This window comes from Antechinus flavipes, chromosome 6 (assembly GCF_016432865.1).
Source record: "Antechinus flavipes isolate AdamAnt ecotype Samford, QLD, Australia chromosome 6, AdamAnt_v2, whole genome shotgun sequence".
NCBI lineage: Eukaryota > Metazoa > Chordata > Mammalia > Dasyuromorphia > Dasyuridae > Antechinus > Antechinus flavipes.
In genome coordinates, this window is record NC_067403.1 from 138117713 (window position 1) to 138141795 (window position 24083).

At 36.0% G+C, this 24083-nt stretch overlaps 1 protein-coding gene across 3 annotated transcripts in view; it reads left to right on the forward strand.

The window, feature by feature from the left end:
• Positions 1 to 24083, forward strand: part of TBCK (TBC1 domain containing kinase) — a 640231-nt gene that overhangs the window by 252044 nt on the left and 364104 nt on the right. For all 3 annotated transcript variants that reach the window (XM_051967429.1, XM_051967428.1, XM_051967430.1), the window contains one exon: positions 22558 to 22733. In XM_051967429.1, the coding sequence (XP_051823389.1) occupies positions 22558 to 22733 (176 nt within the window). The remainder of the gene's footprint in view (positions 1 to 22557; positions 22734 to 24083) is intronic.

Here is a 24083-nt window from a genome sequence, read left to right on the forward strand (position 1 = left end):
GGAGTGGCTTAGGATAAACAAATTCATATGCCACTAGTTATTCCTGAAACTAACTAGGAAATCAAGATTTGCAATCCAGAATTTTGAGTTGTGATGAGCACAAGTTTAATTTCTGTGGTTTCCTGTTAGGTTTTGCAAATTGGTGAAAGAATATGGATGAACTGTGATGTGTTGATTTGCCTTATGTTAAGCCTTTGTTGTATGATTTTTCTTTATTTTACCTTATAAGTATTTTATGTTTGAATCATTAGTGTTGAAAACTAATTTTGTATTAAATTAATTTTCCTACATTGATGGGAATTCAGGAACTATGATGTGTGTTTTTCACCACCATCTCCTACAGTTACAGAATCCTGTGTGTGTTTGTCTGTCTCTCTCTCTCTCTCTCTCTCTCTCTCTCTCTCTCTCTCTCTCTCTCTCTCTCTCTCTCTCTCTCTTTTCCTCTCTTTCTCTTCCTTCCTCTCTTTCTCCTCCTCTCTCTTTTTCCTCACTCCCCAACTTTGATATAGTCACATGGCAATGACCTTTCTCTAGGAGCTCCATGGCTACCAGTGAGAGGACAGATTAGGAGTGAGTCAACCCAGAAAGGGAGAGTTTCACATTCTGCGGTCTTGAATACATGAAAGCATGTCCTACTCTCTTTTTCATGGTCATTCACTGGCCCTTTTCTGTTTTGTTGTGTGAATGTAAAAGTCATTTGGACCTTCCTGTTTCACCTTATCTGATATCACTCTATGTGTTTTCCCATGCCAAATACCAGATCTTGCATTTTGCTGATTTAAGACATAGCTATTAGTTACTATTTTTAGTGCCATATATTCTCTTTTTAGAATTGTACAGCCAGGAATGTTCTATAGAAGAATTGAAGTTTGATTTTTATTTTTGTTTTTTAAACTTTGAATGATTCAGAGTTCTGTAATTTTCTCTATTTAAAACAGCTGTGTTATGATAGAAAACAACATTTTAAAATTTTTACCTAATGCTTGAGCCATAACATTAGTGTAGCTTTCTCCTCTGCTGTCTATAAGTGAAGATTGTCTCCATCAGCTTGAGGGATATGACTAAGAAAGCATTTTTGAGTTACAGCAGTGATCTTTTTATAAACCTAAACTCAGTAAACTAGCATTTAATAAGAACCTACTATGTGCCCGGTATTGTGCTATGATTGTTAATAACAGAATCAGAATTCAAACTTGAGCCCTGTGACTTAAGTTCAAATACTCATTCCATTAAATCATACTGATTCCCAATAAAAGCTAGTATTTCTAAAATTAATGGGAAGTTATAGAATTTTTGTATCCCCTATTTGTTTGAACAAGAAAATCCTATTTTAAATGTATCATAACACAGAAGACAGGAGAAGAGAGCACAGGTTTCAACTGCACTGGGAAAGATTTAGATTAGAGCTCAGAAAGAACTCTATGACTATAAATTTTGAAATACTATAATAGATGGTTATGGGGCTTTTTTGTGGAGAGTTTTTTAGTCTATCAAGAGGCATTTACATTAAACGACTTACTATATTTCAGGCACTGTACTAAGTCCTGGAGATACAAAAACAAAGTGAAGACAGCACTGCCCTCAAGAAGTTTGCATTCTAAAAATGTTAGTGGCAGCCTTCTTTGCAGTGGCAAGAAACTGGAAACTGAGTAGATGCCCATCAATTGGAGAATAGCTGAATAAGTTATAGTATATGAATGTTATGGAATATTATTGTTCTGTAAAAAACAATCAGCAAGATGATTTCAAAGAGGCCTGCAGAGACTTTTATGAATTGATACTAAGTGAAATGAGCAAAACCAGGAGACCACTGGGAACTGATTGTGGTTCATAACATAGTATTTTCACTCTTTTTGTTGTATATTTTCTTTCTCATTTTTATTCTAGTATGATTTGATTTTTCTTGTGTAGCAAAATAATTGTATAAATATGTATGTATATATTGGATTTAACATATATTTCTACCATATTTAACATATATTGGACTATTTGCAACTAGGAGAGGGGGTAGAATGGTGGGGTATTGGAACACAAGGTATTGCAAGGATTGATGTCGCAAAATTATCCATGCATATGTTTTGAAAAATAAAAAGCTTTAATTAAAAAAAAAGAAGCTTGCATTCTAATGAAGGAGAAACTACATGGACATGCTTAGGCATTTATAGGATACTTGCATTCAAAATTACTTGAGAAGGAATGATACTAGCAACTACTAGGCCTTTTTGAAAGTCCTGCAGAAGATGGGAGCAGAACTTAGTCTTAAAGAAATTAGGGAAACTAAGTAAAAATGAGGAGGAGAGATTGTATGAGGTATAGCCAGTACCAAGGCATAGATAGGGCAACTGGAGTTTCATATGTGAGAAACAGCAAAAAGGTGAGTGTGACTGTATTTTGGGATGCTTGGAATAATGTGTGAGAAGAATGGAAAGATAGGAAGGGGCCAGGTTTTAAAGAGCTTTGTTTTTTATCCTTTGTTCTTGAAAAGAACCATAATGAGAAAGTGATACCATGACATACAAATGAATTGGTTTTAAGTGAGGGAGGACTATGCAAGGTCACCAGCTTCACTTTTCCTTCTAGAGCCATCTGGGTCCAGTGACAAGGTATAGCTCAGGAGGACTGCAAATGGCTCTGGATGCAGGGGGAGATCTTGGCCCTTTTAAGTTCAGATCTTAGCAGGTCTCAGTTGATTGAAGCCCCACCCATTGAATGAATAAGGCTAGTGTTTGGGGTAATTGCACCTACCCAAACTGACTACTCACTCCAAATAGAGGAGTCACTCCAAATGATGTACAGAAAGAATTTATTAGAATCTCGAGAAGTGGACTATCCTGGCCTGTGGGCCTGAAAGAACAGCAAGGATACCCACAGGAGGAGAGTCATTCACTTGAAGATGCTTACAACTTTTATACATTTTAGACAAAGAACCCCAAAAATCTCATCCTCTATAGGTTGTGATTGGTTTTTTAAACCTTTATCCCCCTATTTGGTCAGTGGAATGCAGTGGAAAGGGTGATATACAGCTTCGGCCACTTAATTCCTTCTTTGGACAATGGAATGCAGTCCAGGTCTCATTTAAATCATGTGACTGGGACCTATAGGCCTGATCTACTTTAGCTAACATAATCAATGTTAGCTGATCAATATGTGCTTAATCTGTAAGTTCACCTTTCCATACTCTAGGAAGCAATTGAGACAAAGAATCTCCTCTTTCACCTAGTCTGGGTAATCTAGGTAAAGAGCTTTAAATATCAAATAGAAGAGTTGACATAGGGTATCCCAAAAGTCATAGTGCAGTTTTCAATTTTAATAGCTTTGGGATAGGCTATATTCAGTCCTAGAGTTAATAGTGAAATACTGAAAGGTTTTAGGTTGCTAGATGGTGTGTGTTGGATAGTGTGCTGGTCCTAAGGTCAGGAGGGCCCAAGCTCAAATAAGACCTCAAATGCTTATGAGCTGGGTGATTGGGGGGAGGGGGTGGAAGGGGAGAGAGTGTCTCTTAATCTTGTTTGCCCCAGTTGCTCATCTGTAAAATGAGCTGGAGAAGGAAAGTAAGTTAAGGAGAGTAATATAAGGAGTAAAACAACTCAGCAACAAGAGTTTGAGGGAATAGAGGACAAGGTGGTTAATATTATTGGACGTGATTTAGGAAAACTGCTTTGGCAACTTTTGTAAAAGTCAGATTGGGGCAGAAAGATCAATTAGGAGACTCCTTCAGAACAGTAGACAAAAAGCAATGGAGGTCTGAACCAATAGAGATTTATAAAGGAGACAGACTGAATGCAAGAAACCTTTGTGAAGGTAAACAAACATTTGGCAATTAATTGGGCATCCAAAGTGGGGAGAGGCAGAAGAGAGAAAAATCAAGGATGACTCCAGTAGAAAAATTACTGTTTGGCTTCCTCTTATTTTGCTGCTATTCTGTTATATACTAGGAAGACTAATAACCAGACTTTATGGAATTGTGTCTAAAAAAGTTTGACTCCAAATGAAATTGAGAAGAGTTGGTTGTTTTGGAAGGTGCTTGAACTTTTAAGGAAGTCATGGACTCAATGAGAACATTAACTTTGACTCTTCAGAAGATCTGTTTTGCAAGCCCCACTATACTCCAGTCCCTCAATAAATTCCAATGGCTCCCTTTGTCTTCAGGATTAAATATGAAATCTTCTGCTTGGCTTTCACATCCCTTCAATCTTTTCCTATTTTCTAGTTTTCTTACAACTTATTCTCCTCTACATACTTTATAATTCCTACACAGTGACCTCCTCACAGCTTCCTTTTTTTTTTTTTTTTAAATAATTTTTTATTGATAGAACGCATGCCAGGGTAATTTTTTACAGCATTATCCCTTGAATTCATTTCTGTTCCGATTTTACCCCTCCCTCCCTCCACCCCTTCCCCCAGATGGCAAGAGTCCTTTACATGTTGAATGAGTTGCAGTATATCCTAGATACAATATATGTGTGCAGAACCAAACAGTTTTCTTGTTGCACAGGGAGAATTGAATTCAGAAGGTATAAATAACCCGGGAGGAAAAACATAAGTGCAAGCAGTTTATATTCATTTCCAGTGTTCTTTCTCTGGGTGTAGCTGCTTCTGTCCATCTTTGATCAATTAAGGCTCTCTTTATCAAAGAGGTCCACTTCCATCAGAATACATCCTCAAACAGCATCATTGTTGAGGTATATAATGATCTCCTGGTTCTGCTCATTTCACTCAGCATCAGTTCATGTAAGTCTCGCCAGTCCTCTCTGTATTCATCCTGCTGGTCGTTCCTTACAGAACAATAATATTCCATAACGTTCATATACCACAATTTACTCAACCATTCTCCAATTGATGGACATCCTTTCATTTTCCAGCTTCTAGCCACTACGAACAGGGCTGCCACAAACATTTTGGCACATACAGGTCCCTTTCCTTTCTTTAGTATCTCTTTGGGGTATAAGCCCAGTAGAAACACTGCTGGATCAAAAGGTATGCACAGCTTGATAACTTTTTGAGCATAGTTCCAAATTGCTCTCCAGAATGGCTGGATGTGTTCACAATTCCACCAACAATGTATCAGTGTCCCTGTTTTCCCACATCCCCTCCAACATTCCCCATTATCTTTCCCTGTCATTCTAGCCAATCTGACAGGTGTGTAGTGGTATCTCAGAGTTGTCTTAATTTGCATTTCTCTGATTAATAATGATTTGGAGCATATTTTCATATGTCTATAAATAGTTTCAATTTCTTCATCTGAGAATTGTCTGTTCATATCCTTTGACCATTTATCAATTGGAGAATGGTTTGATTTCTTATAGATTAGGGTCAGTTCTCTATATATTTTGGAAATGAGGCCTTTATCAGAATTTTTGATTGTAAAAATGTTTTTCCAGTTTATTGTTTCCCTTCTAATCTTGTTTGCATTTGTTTTGTTTGTACAAAAACTTTTCAGTTTGATATAATCAAAATTTTCTATGTTATGGTCAATAGTGATCTCTAGTTCTTCTTTGGTCATAAATTCCCCCCTCTTCCACAGGTCTGCGAGGTAAACTATCCTATGCTCTTCCAATTTATTTATAATCTCATTCTTTATGCCTAGATCATGAACCCATTTTGACCTTATCTTGGTGTACGGTGTTAAGTGTGGGTCAATGCCTAGTTTCTGCCATACTGATTTCCAATTTTCCCAGCAATTTCTGTCAAATAATGCATTCTTATCCCAGAAACTGGTGTCTTTGGGTTTGTCAAACACTATATTATTAAAGTTATTGGCTGTTTTGTCCTTTGAACCTAACTTATTCCATTGATCAACTAGTCTATTTCTTAGCCAATAACAGATGGTTTTATTAACTGCTGCTTTATAATATAATTTTAGATCTGGTACAGCTAGGCCACCTTCATTTGATTTTTTTTTCATTAATTCCCTTGAAATTCTTGACCTTTTGTTTTTCCATATGAATTTTGTTGTTATTTTTTCTAATTCATCAAAGTAGTTTTTTGGGAGTCTGATTGGTATAGCGCTAAATAAGTAGATTAATTTAGGTAGTATTGTCATCTTTATTATATTTGCTCGCCCAATCCAAGAGCATTTAATATTTTTCCAGTTGGTTAGATCAGACTTAATTTGTGTGGAAAGTGTTTTGTAGTTTTGCTCATAAAGTTTCTTCCTCACAGCTTCCTAAACAAGATACTTTTCCTTCCAAAAGGAAAGCATTTTCACTAGCTGTCCCTCATTCCTGGAATATACTTCCTCATCTGTACTTCTTGACTTCCTTCAAATTTCTGCTAAAATCTTACCTTCTGCAAGAAATCTTTTCCAAGGTTTATCACCATTATTATTCAATATTGATTAGAAATGCTAGCTTTGGCAATAAGAGATGAAAAAGAGATTAAAAGATTTAGAATAGGTAATGAGGAAACCAAATTATCATTCTTTGCACATGATATGATGGTATACTTAGAGAACCCCAGAGAATCAACTAAAAAGAAATAATCCACAACTTTAGCAAGTTGTAGGATACAAAATAAATCCACATAAATCATCAGCATTTTTATACATCACTAACAAGATCCAACAGTAAGAGATAAAAAGAGAAATTCCATTAAAATAACTATCGATAATATAAAATACTTGGGAATCTATCTGCCGAGGGAAAGTCAGGAACTATATGAGCAAAATTACAAAACACTTTCCACACAAATAAAGTCAGATCTAAACAATTGGAAAAATATTAAGTGCTCTTGGATAGTTCGATCAAATATAATAAACATGACAATACTACCTAAACTAATCTATTTATTTAGTGCTATACCAATCAAACTCCCAAGAAACTATTTTACTGGCCTAGAAAAAATAACAACAAAATTCATCTGGAAGAACAAAAGGTCAAGAATTTCAAGGGAACTAATAAAAAAAAAAATCAAATGAAGTTGGCCTAACTGTACCAGATCTAAAATTATATTATAAAGCAGCAGTTACTAAAACCATTTGGTATTGGCTAAGAAATAGATTAATTGATCAGTGGAATAGGTTAGATTCAAAGGACAAAACAGTCAATAACTATAGCAATCTAGTGTTTGACAAACCCAGAGACCCCAGCTTTTGGGATAAGAACTTACTGTTTGACAAAAATTGCTGGGAAAATTGGAAACTAGTATGGCAGAAACCAGGCATCAACACACACTTAACACCATACACCAAGATAACGTCAAAATGGGTTCATGACCTAGGCATAAAGAATGAGATTATAAATAAATTAGAGGAACACAAGATAGTTTACCTCTCAGATCTGTGGAAGAGGAAGGAATTTATGACCAAAGAAGATCATTACTAATCACAAAATAGAAAATTTTGATTATATCAAATTGAAAAGTTTTTGTACAAACAAAAGTAATGCAGACAGGATTAGAAGAGAAGCAGTAAATTGGGAAAATATTTTTACAGTCAAAGGTTCTGATAAAGGCCTCATTTCGAATATATATATAGAGAAGTTGCTCTAATTTATAAGAAATCAAGCCATTCTCCAATTGATAAATGGTCAAAGGATATGAACAGACAATTCTCAGACAAAGAAATTGAAACTATTTTTAGCCATATGAAAAGATGCTCCAAGTCATTATTAATCAGAGAAATGCAAATTAAGACAACTCTGAGATACCACTACACACTTGTCAGACTGGCTAGAATGACAGGGAAAGATAATGCAGAATGTTGGAGGGGATGTGGGAAAACAGGGACACTAATACATTGTTGATGGTATTTATTGATTCTCCCTGATTCATTTAAATCTTTTTTTTTTATCACATATCTTTTAATTGGTCTATATAGTTTATTGCAATTATAAGTACTATTTCCCTTAAGTAGTATTAATATTGAGTTGTGGAACAATTTCCCCATATGACCTGAAGTATATTTTAATGGCATAATAATGCTCAGACCTAAAGAAATATAAACTCTGAGGGACAGAACCAAGATGGTGGAGAGGACAAATGCTTCCTTCCGAGCTCTCCTTCTGCCCTCACACTAAATATGAAATTCAGCCACTTAAATAGTGCTAGACTGACAGAATTCACGAATATTGGGAGAGCAGCAAATTACCCACAGAAGATAATTTTTTAAATCACCAGAAAAGGTCTGTTTTGATTGGGTGCAAGCCCAGGAGAAGGCCAGGCACAAACACGGAGGCCAGAGCAAACTGGGAGGGTGGGGGGAGGACGGTCTCTGGAGGTAGAAAATCTATGAGGAGGACACTATCACAGTGTTAACTACTCTGCCCTGGTTGCAAGCAGAGAAGTTATAAAACATCCAATACAAACACAAAAAGTAAAGAGAGTATTCCAAAATTGCCATAGTCTCACAGGACCTGGCCACTCCCACCAGAATCAGGAGTGACTCAGCACTATCCCAGCATAGCTGTTGATTCCAGTGCAGCTGCTGTCGATTCATGGTCTGTAGAGGAAGCTCAGAACCTCCTTACCCTAAAAGCAGATCCCAATTAAAAAAAAAAAAAAAGAGTAAAAAGGAAAAGTGAGCTCTGACTATAGACAGCTTCTATAGTAAAAGAGAACAGATTTCAAACCCTGAGAAGATTAAAAGCAGATTGTCTCCATACAAAGTCCCAAAGGGGGATATAATCTGGTCCCCATCACACAAGACTCTCCTAGGAGAAATTAAAAAGAATCTTAAACGAGAACTAGAAGAAAAATGGGGTTAGGAAAGGAAAACTCTGCAAGAGGGTTTGAAAAAGGCATATAACTCATTAAAAGAAAGATTTGTTGAAGGAGGAAAAGAAAACAACTCCCTGAAATGTGAAAAGGAAAAGTTAAAGAACTCTCAGGAAAACAGAATTTGTGAATTGGAAAAAGAAAATAACTCCTTGAGGCAGCTAGGTGGTGCAGTGGATAGAGCACCAGCCCTGAAGTCAGGAAAATCTGAGTTCAAATCTGATCTTAATACTTAACACTTCCTAGCTGTATGACCCTTGGCGAGTCATTTAACCCCAATTGCCTCAGCAAAAAAAAGAAAGAAAGAAAGAAAAGAACTCCTTTAAAAAAAAAAAAGTGTAATGGAAAAACGTCCATAAAACAAAACAACTCATTATTTAAAAACTCAATTGGACAATTACAAAAAGAAGGAAAAAAAAGGAAATAAAGACAATAATTCATTAAAAATCAGAATTGAACAAATGGAGATGAATGTCTTGATGAGCCATCAAGAATCCATCAAGCAAAACCAAAAAATTGAAAAAAATTGAAAAAAAATGTTAAATACCTGCTTGGGAAAACAACAGACCTGGAAAACAGATCTAGGAGAGAGAATCTAAGGATTATTGGACTCCCTGAAAATCATGATACAAAAAAAGAGACACTATTCTTCAGGAAATTATCAATGAGAACTGCCCAGATGTCATAGAATTACAAGGTAAAAAAAAAAAAATAGCCATCAAAAGAATTCATTAAACACCTACTGAAAGAGACCCCAAAATTAAAATTCCAAGGAATATTGTGGCTAAATTTCAGAACTATCAAACTAAGGAAAAAAACATTACGAGCAACCAGAAAAAAACAATTAAAATAAGGATCACTCAGGATCTAGCAGCTTCCATATTAAAGGATCGAAGGGCCCAGAATCTGATATTCCAAAAGGCAAAGGAACTTGGAATGCATCCAAGAATAAACTACCCAGCTAAACTGAGCATTTTATTCCAGGGAAGAAAATGGGCATTCAATGAAACAGGTGAATTCCATTTATTTCTAATGATGAAAAAAACAGAGCTAAACAAAAAATTTGACCTCCAAATATAGGACTCAAGAGAAGCATAAAAAGTTAAAAAGAACTCTTGAGAACTGTATTTCTGTTATCGGCATACATAGAGAGTGCATGCATAATTTGATTTTACTATTATAATATAAAAAAGGAACTAGAGGTAGAAAGGGGATTATACCAGAAAAGGGGAAAAGTAGAGGGAAAAAGAGGGAAATTATATCTTGTGAAGAAGCAAAGGAAATCTATTATATCTGAAGGAAAAAAGGGAGGATTGTGTGATTCTTACTCTCATCAGATTTGGCTCAAAGAGAAAACATTAGACATATTTGGTTTACAGAGAAACTTCTCTCACTTTATTGAAGTGAAAGAGGAAGGGGAAAAATGAAAAGGGAAGAGGTCTGCTAAATAGAAGGGAATACAGAAATAGTAGGGGAAAGGTATAAGAAAGGAAGAGGGACTCCAAAGGGGGAGGCTGCTTGAGGCAAGTGGTGCCCATAAATTAAATATAGGGGAAGGGGGGAGGAGGGAAAGAAAAGAGAAAAGTATAATCTAGAGATAGTAAGATGGCAGGAAATAAAGAATTAGTAATTTTAACCTAAATGAGAATGGGGTGCACTCTCTCATAAAACGAAGGCAGATAGCAGACTGGATTAAAAGCTAGAATCCTACAATATGTTGTTTACAGGAAACACATTTAAAGCAGGATGATACATACAGAATAAAAGTAAAATGCTGGAGAAGAATCTATTATGCTTCAGGTGAGGTAAGAATAAGCAGGGGTAGCCATCCTGATCTCAGATCAAGCAAAAGCAAAAATTGATCTAATTAAAAGAGATAAGGAAGGAAACTATATCTTACTAAAACCATAGATAATGAAGCAATATCAATACTAAATATATATGCACCAAGTGGTATAGCATCTAAATTCCTAAAGGAGAACTTAAGAGAGCTGCAAGAAGAAATAGACAGCAAAACTATAATAGTGAGAGATTTCAACCTAGCACTCTCAGAATTAGATAAATCAAACCACAAGTTAAAGAGGTAAATAGAATATTAGAAAAGTTAGGTATGATAGATCTTTGGAGAAAACTGAATGGAGACAAAAAGGAGTACACTTTTTTTGAGGCAGTTCATGGAACCTATACAAAAATTGAACATGCATTAGGACATAAAAACCTCAAAATCAAATGCAGAAAGTCAGAAATAGTAAATGCATTCTTTTCAGATCACAATGCAATAAAAACTACATTCAATAAAAAGCCAGGGGAAAATAGACCAAAAATTGGAAACTAAATAATCTCATCCTAAAGAATGAATGGATGAAACAGCTAATCATAGACACAATTAATAATTTCATCAAAAAGAATGACAATAATAAATAAAATTTGTGGGATGCAGCTAAAGCGGTAATAAGGGGGAATTTTATATTTCTAGAGGCTTACTTGCATAAAATAGAGAAATAATCAATGAATTGGACTTGCAACTAAAAAGCTACAAAAAGAGCAAACTAAAAATCCCCAATCAAATACTAAACTTAAAATTCTAAAAGTAAAAGGAGAGATTAATAAAATTGAAATCAAAAAACTATTGAATTAATAAATAAAACTAAGAGTTGGTTTTATGAAAAAAAAAAAACCACCAAAAAAAAAAAAAAAAAAAAGATAAACCTTTGGTAAATTTGATTTTAAAAAGGAAAGAGAAAAATCAAATTGTTAGTCTTAAAAATGAAAAAGGAAAAATGAAGAGGAAATTAGAACAGTAATTATGAGTTACTTTGCCCAACTTCATGCCAATAAATTTAATAATCGAAGTGAAATGGATGAATACCTACAAAAATAAAGATTGCCCAAATTAAAGTAGTAAGGAAGTAAATTGCTTAAATAGTCCCATCTTAGAAAAAGAAATAGAACAAGCTATCAATCAACTCCTTAAAAAAATGTTCCCATGACCAGATGGATTTATATGTGAATTGTACCAAACATTTAAAGAACAATTAACCCCAATACTATATAAATTATTTGAAAAAATAGGGAATGAAGGACTCCTACCAAATTCCTTTTATGACACAGACATGGTACTGATACCTAAACCAGGTAGGTTAGTGTCGACTGCGCTAGCATCCCAGATACCTCAGAATCAGCCAGAGTCCTGACCTCAGTGCATTGACTCAATATCAGCCCTCTACATCTCCCGCTTTCTTTTGTTATAGAACACAGGTGGTCACGCCATCCCTGACTTCTCAGGATGGTGAGAGCCCCTAAAAGGAGGTGATCATGCCTTCCCTGATTTCTCAGGAAAAGAGGTAAAGACACCAAAAAGGAGGTGATCATGCCATGCCCCCCCGCTGACTTCTCAGGAAGGGAGGTGAAAGCACTAAAAAGGAGATGATCACGCCCTCCCCAACATCTCAGGAAGAGTGATGAAAAGCACCAAAGGGAAGTGGGAAATTAAGCCAAATATTGCTAGCGGGTTTCTGGGCTGAAGGCTCTTATTAGAAACAGGTATGCACAAACCCATTAGCATGGGAGGTATTGCACAAGCACATAGCAATAACGCACAGGCTATTAGTGGTAACTCTCCCCACAACCAGTGCAGGCTCAATGTGGTGCAACAAACATGAATTGTATAAGCAAGTAGTGATATGACAATCAATATAAATCAATATGTTATTATAAGAGATTTAGAAGTCCTAGAAGGAGGGTATGTAAACAACAGTCACACATACACCTTCTTCAGCAGCCAAGAAATAGTCCCAAACCAATCTATTGTCTATTGCTTAACATGTCAAGGAATCCAATGATCCCTGCAAGTTTTTTAAGTCCTGCAACAGTCTTTTTATGTATAAGGGAATCCAATGATCCCAGCAGATTTTGAAGTCCTGCAACAGTCTTATCATTTCTCAGAGAATCCAATGATTCCTGAGGGTTTTGAGGTCCTACAACAACCTTATCATGTCTCAGAGAATCCAATGATTCCTGAGGGTTTTGAAGTCCTACAATTTTCGATGTCCATGAATCAAACGCCACAACTGCCATGCTCTTTCAGTGGTGGACACAGTCAGCAATGGAACCACCCAGTGTTTCTTGGGTCTTCTTTGTTTTAACGGTCTGCTCCATCTCTCTCCAATGGACAAGATGAATACGGCTCATTGGCACCCATCTGTGGAGATACAAGCAGTTAACCTATCTGGTCCCTTCCATTCACCACTTTCTGGGTCTCTCCACATAACCTAGCGATTATCTAAAGATAGTGGAGCTGCTCGCACTGGACACTGCCCTTCCGGGGGGTTATAAAACCTGTTTGCCAGAGCTAGTGCATCTTTGTCAAAAATCAAGAAATTAATAGTATAAAAAGATTGAGAAGTTCTCTAGGGTTACCTGTGGCTCCCCCTTTCTTTTGTTTTTGGAGGAGCATCTTAATGTCTCTGTTTCTCCTCTCTACTATTGCCTGTCCTTGAGGATTAAAGGGTATGCCAGTAGTGTGTAAAATCTTATACTGTGCACAAAAGTGTGCAAAATGTTTAGAAGTATATGCAGGTCCATTATCTGTTTTTATGGCTTGTGGCACACCCATAATTGCAAATGCTTGTATAAGGAATTCAGTGACCACTCAGTCTGTCTCTTTTGCTGTTGGTATTGCAAAAGTGAATCCTGAAAAAATGTCTACCACAACATGAATAAAAGACAGATGACCAAAAGATTATAATGGGTCACATCCATTTGCCAAATTTCATTGGGTCTCAAACCACGAGGGTTTTTCCCTGGAGGCAGTGTAGGAGCATGGAAAGGAAGGCAAGCTGACCAGGCTTTTACTATGCTCCTTGCTTCCTCTCTTGTTATTCCAAATTGTAAACATAAAACTCGAGCAGCCTGATGATATTTAAAATGATATTCTTGGGCTTCTTGAAATAAAGGAGTATTGGCCAGCATAGTTAGAAGGCTATCTGCCTTTGAATTTCCATAAAAAATAGGATCTGGAAGTCCACTATGAGAGTGGACATACAAAATATAAATCTTACCTGAATGCTTTCTCACTTGCTCTTGAAGTTGCTTGAAGAGCTGATATATATTAGAGGCTATAAATTTTATTTGGGCTGTGGCAATTCTTTGTACCACACCTACTGAATAGGCTGAGTAAGATATTATATCTCCTGGATAATAAGTAAGAGCTAGAATGATTGCATACAATTCATTCTGCTGAGTGGACTGAAAAGGAGTTTTGACTACTCTCTTTATAGTTAAATCATGAGAGTATACAGCACAAATATTATGTTTGGATGCATCTGTAAAGATAGTTGGTCCTTTAAGAGGAACTTTAGAAACCTTCTCTTCAAGAATCCATCGCCAATTATGTAATAATAGTCTGGTTATCTTTAACGGAGACCCATGTGCAAAATTTGGAGCCATGGTCAATAAAATTTGCCACTCTGGGATCGTTTCATAGCATACATTAATTTGTGCATTAGTATAAAATGTGTATATCTTGTCAGGTCTTATCCCAGATAATTGTACTGTTCGCTTAATAGCCTTTAATAAAATTCTAGCCACAAGCATTGGTTAAGGAGTAAGGCTTTGTTCTGGTTGTGCTGGGAGGTTCACCCACTCTATCACACTGTCTCCTTGATGAAGTACTGCTGTGGGTGCCTCTTGTGTAGCAAAAATTGATATTTCCAAGGGCTTTTGAGTGACTCTTTCAACAACATTGGATAAAGCCAGTTCAACTTCTCTCAAAGCCTATTGAGCTTCTTTTGTAAGCTGACGTGGTGAGTTTAAAGCACTGTCTTCCCTAAAAATGTCATATAACAGTTGCAATTGATAGATAGTCAAGCCTAACACTGGTCACATCCATTGGATATCTCCTATCAATTTCTGAAAGTCATTTAATATGTTTAGCTTCTCTGTTCTTAAGGAAAGTTTTTGTACTATGAGCACCTTAGAATATACTTCATATCCTAAATATTGAAAAGGAGCATGTCTTTGAACCTTTTCTGGAGCTATGTGCAATTTGTAGTATCTTAGTATTTCTATGGTCTTTTGCAGACGTGCTTCTAACATTTGTTCATCAGGTGCAAATCCTAATATATCGTCCATATAATGTAATAACATAACTTTTGGAAATGCTTTTCCATTGAGCATTGAGCAGTAGCAACATACATTTGACACATAGTAAGGCTGTTTTTCATTCCCTGTGGCAAAACTGTCCATTCATATCTTTTATAAGGCTCAGCTAAGTTAACGCTGGGCACTGAAAAGGCAAATCTTTTTATATCCTCCTTATCTAGAGGAATAGAATAAAAATAATCCTTAATGTCTATAACCCAAAGAGGCCATTCTCTAGGCAATTGAGTAGGAGATGGAAGCCCAGGTTGAAGAGTTCCCATAGTTTCCATCTGTTCATTTACCTTTCTTAAGTCAGTCAACATCCTCCATTTTTCAGATTTCTTTCTTACAACAAATACTGGGGAATTCCAAGGACTTAGAGAAGGTTGTAAGTGTCCTTGGTCAAGTTGTTCCTGTACTATATCTAATAAGGCTTGAATTTTATCGCTGAGGGCCACTGTTCTATCCACACTGGTGTATCAGTTTTCCATTGGATAGGAACAGGTGAAAGTGTTGGCAGGCCTTCAACAGCAGCCCTGCCTAAAAAACCGAAGTACTCATTTTTAACCTTAATTGTTGTAAAATGTCTCTTTCCCAGATTGATGGAGATTTTTTCAACATAAAAGGAGTAAAAACTCCTGTTTTGCCTTCATAATTCCATCTCATAAGGGCAGCACTAACTTCAGCTGCTATTGATCTTCCTACTCCAGACATGTAGGTGTGTCTGCTTTAATCTTTGGCCAGTGACTGGGCCAGTTGGCAACTCTAATGACTGTATGATCTGCACCTGTGTCTACCAATACTTCCAATGGTAGGTCATTTATATAGATTGTGAGCATAGGTCAGTCAGCTGTTACAGCTGCTATCCAGTATATTCCTGGATTTTGTGGCTTGGAGTCAGAATCTGGGCAACTATCACCAGATTGCTTATTAGGCGTCTGTATTAGTAAACCTGATGCTACTACTTCTCCTGGGTGATAAGTCATACATTGTCTACCTGTATTAGTGACTGGAATATTATCTACCATTCCCCAGTTTCCCACATCAGTGTGTGGATGGACACTGTTTTGTACGTACTCTCAGGAGGTGAAATGGTCAAGCCTACTATGCCTGGAGGCAAGGGATCCATAGGCTGGAGAGAAACAGATTTTACCTCTCCAGGGAGTATCTCAGTTGTCCCAGCTGCATACAACTCTATTTTCCCCAATTATAATCCCTTTCTCCCATCATATGGCTTCCTGGCTGATTGGTCATGTCTGGGTACTTGGACATCTAGGCACTCTTTGGGTGTAGGCTGCCATCATGCCCCAAGAGTTTTTTGTCTTGGGTCCTAGAGCTAGGCCCCTCTTCCCATTTCCCTGAATCAGTCTGCATTCTGAGGCCCAATGGAAGCCTCTGTTGCATTTTGGACATGGGGTTTTGGGTCTCGCTCTCCCACCCTGTTTTCTCACTCTGTCTCTATGCCAACTTGAGCTTTCAGATGTCCTACTTTACCAGATTGAAAGCATTGACGAGTCTCTCTGGAAGTCCCTTGCCAAAAGGGACCCTGTCTCCCTACGTTCGGATCTTAGGAAGTCTGCATCATAGCCTGGCTATAAAAGGCATTTGTGCCCACTGTGGCACAGCATCTTATAATCTCCTCTAAAGGAACATCCTTGCGTAGTCCTAGTATAAATCTTCTACAATCGGTAGTTAGCCTCAAGTGCTCTACAGTCCTGACCTCAGTGCATTGACTCAATCAATAGTTTTAGCCCTCTATATAGGTTGAAAACAGACAAGGAAAATTATAGACCAATCTCCCTAATGAATATTGATGCAAAAATCTTAAATAAAATATTAACAAAGAGATTACAAAAAATTATCCTCAGGATAATACACCATGATCAAGTAGGATTTATACCAGGAATTCAGGGCTGGTTCAATATTAGGAAAACTATTAATATAATTAACTATATCAATAACCAAATTAACAAAAACCATATGATCATCTCAATAGATGCAGAAAAAGCATTTGATAAAATCCAACATCCATTCCTATTAAAAACACTAGGGAGTATAGGAATAAATTGACTTTTCTTTAAAATAGTCAGTAGCATCTATTCAAAACCATGTGTAAGCATCATATGTAATGGGGATAAACTGAACCATTCTCAATAAGATCAGGAGTGAAACAAAGTTGCCCACTATCACCATTACTATTCAATATTGTATTAGAAATGCTAGCTTTGGCAATAAGAGATGAACAAGAGATTAAAGGAATTAGAGTAGGTAATGAGGAAACCAAATTATCACTCTTTTTAGATGATATGATGGTATATTTAGAGAACCCCAGAAAATCTACTAAAAAGCTATTAGAAATAAGAGGTCAGGGAGGGTGTGACCACCTATATTCTAAAACAAAAGAAGCAGGAGATGTAGAGAGCTGAAACTCCAAAGAGGTATGCTTGAATCAGACACCCAAGCACTTAAGGCTAATTACCTATTCGATGTGAGACAATGACTCTATTAGCATATATTTGGATAAATGGCTCTTCTCACTGTTGGTGCTTGCTGAATATTTGGTGTTAAGATAATCATAGGCAAAGATTGGAGGGCAGAGGGACAGAGGGCAGAGTCACTTGACGGCCGGACGAGGAGAAGAGAAATTGGTGACTCCCGATTCTCGAATCTAGGATTCTGCTTGACTGCTTCTTTCACTTCTCCCCCTAAAGACTTTGGTTTATCCTGACTATGGCTAACTCTGAAACCCTCCAGAGAAATAGCCCGTGCTCTACAGTCAATAATATAAAATATTTAGGAATCTATCTGCCAAGGGAAAGTCAGGAACTATATGAGCAAAACTACAAAACACTTGTAAATAAAGTCAGATCTAAACAATAGGAAAAATTTTAAGTGCTCTTGGATAGGTCGAGCAAATACAATAAAGATGACAAAACTACCTAAAATTATCTATTTATTTAGTGCGATACCAGTGAAACTCCCAATAAACTATTTTGCTGGTCAAGAATTTCAAGAGACTAATGAAAAAAAAAATCAAATGAAGGTGGCCTAGCTGTACCAGATCTAACAACTATATTGTAAAGCAGTGGTCATCAAAACCATTTGGTACTGGCTAAGAAATAAGACTAGTTGATCAGTGGAATAGGTTAGGTTCACAAGACAAAATAGTCAATAACTATAGTAATCTAGTGTTTGGCAAATCCAAAAACCCCAGCTTTTGGGATAAAAATTCACTATTTGACAAAAACTGCTGGGAAAATTAGAAACTAGTATGGCAGAAACTAGGCATTGACCCACACTAAACAACATATACCAAGATAAGGTCAAAATTGGTTCATGATCTAGACATAAAGAATCAGATTATAAAAAAATGAAAAGAACATAGGATAGATTACCTCTTAGACTTGTAGAGGAGGAAGGAATTTGTGACCAAAGAACTAGAGATCATTATTGATCACAAAATAGATAATTTTGATTATATTGAGTTAAAACGTTTTTGTACAAACAAAACTAATGCAGACAAGATTAGAAGGGAAGCAATAAACTGAAAACTGAAAAAATATTTTTACATTCAAAGGTGCTGATAAAGGCCTCATTTTCAAAATATATAGAAAATTGACCCAAATTTATAAGAAATCAAACCATTCTCCAGTTGATAAATGGATATGAACAGACGATTTTCAGATGAAAAACTTGAAACTATTTCTAGTCATATGAAAAGGTGCTCCAAATCATTATTGATCAGAGAAATGTAAATTAAGACAACTCTTGAGATACCACTACACACCTCTCAAATTGGCTAAGAGGATAGGAAAAGATAATGGTGAATGTTGGAGGGGATGTGGAAAAACTGGGACACTGATACATTGTTGATAGAGTTGTGAATGGATCTGACCACTCTTGAGAGCAATTTGAAACTATGCTCAAAAAGTTATCAAACTGTGCATACCCTTTGATCCAGCAGTGTTACTACTGGGTTTATATCCCAAAGAGATCTTAAAGAAGGGAAAGGGTCCCACGTGTGCAGAGATGTTTGTGGCAGCCCTTTTTATAGTGTCTAGGAACTGGAAATTGAATGACTGCCCATTTATCAAAGAATGTCTAAATAAATCGTGGTATATTGTAATGAAATATTATTGTAAGAAATGACCAGCAGGATGAGTTTAGAGATGCCTGGAGAGATTTATATGAATTGATGCTAAGTGAAATAAGCAGAACCAGGAGATCATTATACACTGCAACAACAAGATTAAAGATGATCAACTCTGATGGATGCTCAACAATGAGATGATTCAAACCAGTTCCAATTGTTCAGTAATGAAGAGAATCAGCTACACCTAGAGAGAGAACTCTGGGAAATGAGTATGGACCACAACATAACATTTCTGCTCTTTCTATTATTGTTTGCTTGCATTTTTGTTTTCTTTCTCAGGTTTTTTCTTTCTTTCTAGATTTGATTTTCCTTATGCAGCAAGATAACTGTACAAATCTGTGTATGTATATATTGGATTTAACATATACTTTTACATATTTGACATGTATTGGATTACCTGCCATCTAGGATAGGGGATGGGGGAAAAGAGGGGAAAAGTTGGAAGAGAAGGTTTTGCAAGTGTCAATGTTGAAAAATTATCCATGCATATGTTTTGTAAATAAAAAGCTATAATAATTTTTTTAAAAAAGAAAAGAATATAAACTGTGCTTAAAACAGCTATTTTTAAACTAATGAAGTTGATTCTTAGATAATAATCTGCCTAATTTCTTTCTGGCACATATTGACAGTTTATTTGCAAGCCTGCAACAGAACTGAAGGGATGTTTCCTTCTAGTAGATGAAAATTAGAGAAAAAAACAAAAATAGATATAAATGGAGATAAGACAAATGGAGACTGTGCAGTAGGGTATCAGTGCTTTTTACAATTTGCTTCCATGCTTCATGTAAATTAGCAGCTCAGAATTGAATAGCCACAGTATCCCTGATACTAGTTAACTTTTTAAAGGTAGTTTACCTTTACTAGTTTAAAGTACCTTTTTAAATACCTTTTTAAATAATATAAACATGAAAGGTAATTTACTTTTTTAAGAATGGTAGAAAAATAAAGTAGTAAGCATTATAATTTAATATTTCTGCTACTTTTACTGTAAGTGGGAGGTAGGAATACAATTTTGTGATCAAATTATAAACCTATTTGTCAAGTGGCACCAAGTTTAGTATTAATGGCCCTTTTTGAATAGCACTTAGTATTAATGGACATTTATAAGAAAATTCTATCTGTCCTGGGCATTCAAAGGAAGTCAGTATTTCTGTAGATTATGGTTAGGTTTCTGTAGATTTATGGTTAATATTAGGATCAGACTTTAATTCTTCCCAATCCCATTCCTTCTCTGTTAATGAAAGAAGACCTTAGACCCCGATTTTCAGTCCTGCACTTCTACAGCAATGCTACTATTAATTTACTGATGGTTTCTTTCCCCTTAGGGTGGCTGGTGTCTACTGCAGCAATTGGGAGCTTGTAGTCTTTTACTGGTATTACATTAGGAAAAGAGTATATCCTTTTCTTCACTCCCAACCCCACCACCACCCCCTTTCAATGAAGTGGATAAAAGCATAGGATAAGAAATTCCAGAATAATCTATTAATTGAACAAAAGTTTAGGTTTCATAACACATGAAAATTGTATGAGGATATGCATGTGCATGTAAACATTTTTTTAAATGAGGGACAGGCTCTAAATACAAAAAATACTGTCTTGATGAAACTATTTTGATTCTCCAGAAATCAAAAAAAGTCTTGAAAAATGAGGGACAGATAGTCTGAAATCACAGACATGTTATACATATCTATCATATTTCATATTTAATTTCCTTGTCTGTGATCTTCCCTGCTTCGAGAATTTTTGTCACTTGTAACTAGAAAGACATATGTAGCAGCATCAAGTGAAACTACATTAGTTTGCTTTTTTTAATCTTTAAATTATCTGCTTATTTTTCACCTATTTGTTAAAAAAAAAGTTTCACTTGACAAAATAACCTTTATTCATGTGAAGAAAGGATTTGTTGTTGTTCAGTCATGTCTAACTCAGATACTGCAATGGTTTGTTATTTCTCCAGCTCATCTTATAAATGAGGAAACTAAGGCAAACAGGGTGAAGTGACTTGTACAGCCAATAAGTATTTAAGACCAGATTTGAACTCACAAAGATGAGTCCTCCTGGCTCCAGAATTGGTTCTCTATCCAAATCCCTACCTGCCCAAAGAGAGAACTAGAATGACCAAGATATCCTTCTATCTCTTGTGCTGTGTGGAAATTTGAAAGTAGACAGAATAAGTTATAGAAAAGGGCTCTGTAAGATAGAGAAAATAACATCAAAGGAAGAGACTTTAGTGGTCATCCAGACTAGAGTTTCTGAAACTTTTTCCACTCACAACCCTTTCTCATCTCAACAAATTTTTACATGAACCTGAGTATATAGGTATATAAGATAGGTATACAAATTAAACATTTATTGACAATAAAACATAATTTTATGACCCCCAAATTCAATTACAAGTTTCTTTATGAGGTCACAACTCACAGTTTAAAAAGCTGGGATATATAAGAAGCATTAATTAAAGGAAATGGGGGGGGGCATCATTTGGGAAGGAAGGATATAAGAAGTTAGTAAATCCCTTTCCTCTATAGGCTGCACTTGGATAATAGCTGAGATCCTTTCCAATTCTAAAAATGCTATCATTTTAAGAGCCACTAACTAGTAATGCTAAGGATGCCTTGATGGGCCTCTGCTATAATCAAAGGCCAAATATTAAGGGAAGGGGGAAAAGGACATTGAGAGGAAGAAACAGGAGGGGGAAATGGGGTGAAAAAAAGAGAAAAACATGTAGGAGTATCCTTTGAGAATGTCTCCTGTATCCACTAGAACATTGCTATAATAGGATGTGCCCGTATGTTTCTCTAATATTCTAATACTTTGAAGAGTTAAGACTTGTCTTATTTGACTAAGCCAATATACCAGATTTCAAATAGTTGCAATTGAAATTTGGTGTAATAAATAAGGAAACTTAATTGAACGATTATATACTGGCTTAGGTCAAAACAACCTCTAGCTGTCTTAATATCCTCTTTTATACTAAAAATACCTAGCTAGAATGTAGGTGGTATCCCCAACATCTAATAAATCAGTTTTTTTAAAAGTATGTCATAGAAGAGAGTACTAAATGAAGAAAAACCTAGGCTCAAAATGAGACTGTGACATTTGTGATGGACAAGTCACATGACCTCCCTGATCCTTGGTTTTCTTATTGGAAAAAAGGATAACGTTCTTTACAAGATTGCTGTAATGATCAAATGTGCATGTAAAACTTTATAACTTTTAAAGTGCTTTATAAAAATTGACAACTGATTACTTTTAATTGTACTCTCTTCTTCATATTTTCCACCCATAGACTAAACATAGACATAGGTACCCATTTAATGTTGTAATTACTCTGGCAAATTTAACATGTTTAAGTACTCATTTGGTTATCATATGGTTTAAATCCAGTGAGATCATTAGTTTCTCCCATCAGTGCCACTTATTTCATATTGTTAATTCTTATGATACAAAAACTATGTTTAGATTGTAACCTGATTCTTCAGCTTATCTTTCCTTGTTTTGTTTTGGTTTTTCCCAAACCTAATTTTGTTTAACTTCTATATGTTTTCCAGTCCAGAGAATCTATCCAGCTGAATGACCTGAAGTCAGAGGTGTCACCACGGATATCAGCAGAGGATCTGATTGACTTGTGTGAGCTGACTGGCACAAGCCATTTCAAAACGCCTACCAAGAAAACAAAATCCAGTAAACCCAAGCTGCTGGTGGTTGATATTCGAAACACTGAGGAGTATCCTTTAATCTTAAGGAAAAATTTAAAAAAAAAAAAAGAGGAGTACTGTTTTCCCTAATATAGCTTCCTTTTCTGTTGAAGCAGTGCATGACTAAAGTAAGAAATGTTTTGGAATTTCCAGAAGGCTTCTTTCAACAATAAAAAGGGTAGAAGAGTCTACACTACCTATATCTCTCTCAAATATACCCATGCACACCCCCACATTTCTAGAAATGCCTTCAGGTACATTTTTACAAAAGTACTGGAATAGATCTTTATACATTTTGTTCATTCAAGAATATTGAGAAAAGGAGTATACTTCATATTTGTTTTTAGAGTGCCTTTTAAATGTTCTGGGAGGGGAAAAAAGGAAGGAAAAAGAGAGAGGCAGGGCCTCCTGGGTCACGCAGCCTTTAGGAGGAACAATTCTGTCATGTTTTCCAGAAGGTGAGTTTTGTTAGTACATGGAATTGCAGGTTGTGGGGTAGCACTGACCATTCCCTATGCTCTCTTGGAATCAAGTGGAAGCAGAGAGATTTGTGAATAGGTAATAAGGCAGCATATCTCTTGTGATGATCCTGCAAACCTAATTTTGAGAAAAATTTGCCAGGAAAAAAAAATCTGAGGCCTTTTTATTCAGTGCGTCTAAACTGACTTCCTAGGGATGCAGCAAAAATTTTTATAAATGTCTGTGATATTCTAAAATGAAGTATATGCCTTTGGAAATTAATGTTACCTGATAAGTAAATCTGGTTTCTTCCTGATCATCCTATCTCTTGTGTCCCTGAAATGTATCACCCATCTTTGAGAGAAACAAATTCAGGCTTGATATAAAAAGAAACTCATTAAGAGGTAGGGTTGTCCCAAAGTACAGTGGAGCTTCTTTTGGATTAGTGGGACTTCCCTCTCATTGGTTGCCTTTAAATGTAGTCTAATGTCCCAGTAGGCTTTAGAAGGAATTTTTTTTTTCAGGTGTAGGTCTTTGAAGGGTCTTTCCAACTTTGAAACTATGAGCTTCTATGTTTCCATACCTGTAATTCTTCTTTAGTGCCTATAATTTTAGGAAAATTGCCAAGCCAAAGGTATAAAGAGTAAAGATAAAATAAAGAAAGCTGAGAAAAGGTGAAAATGGGAAAGTAACTAAAGGGTGTGGAGTTGTTGTTGTTGTTGTGATCTGTGATTTCACTGGCCTACTATGGTTTTACTCATCTACAAATATAGATTTAAAACTATTCTGCAATTTCCATTCTTCAGGTGACTTTCAGAGCCACATAGCCAGTACCTGTTAGAAAAAAGAACTTGAATCAAGATTGCCATATCTCTTGAGAATGACTTTTATTCTCTATGTTCCATTACCTCTAGAACAGA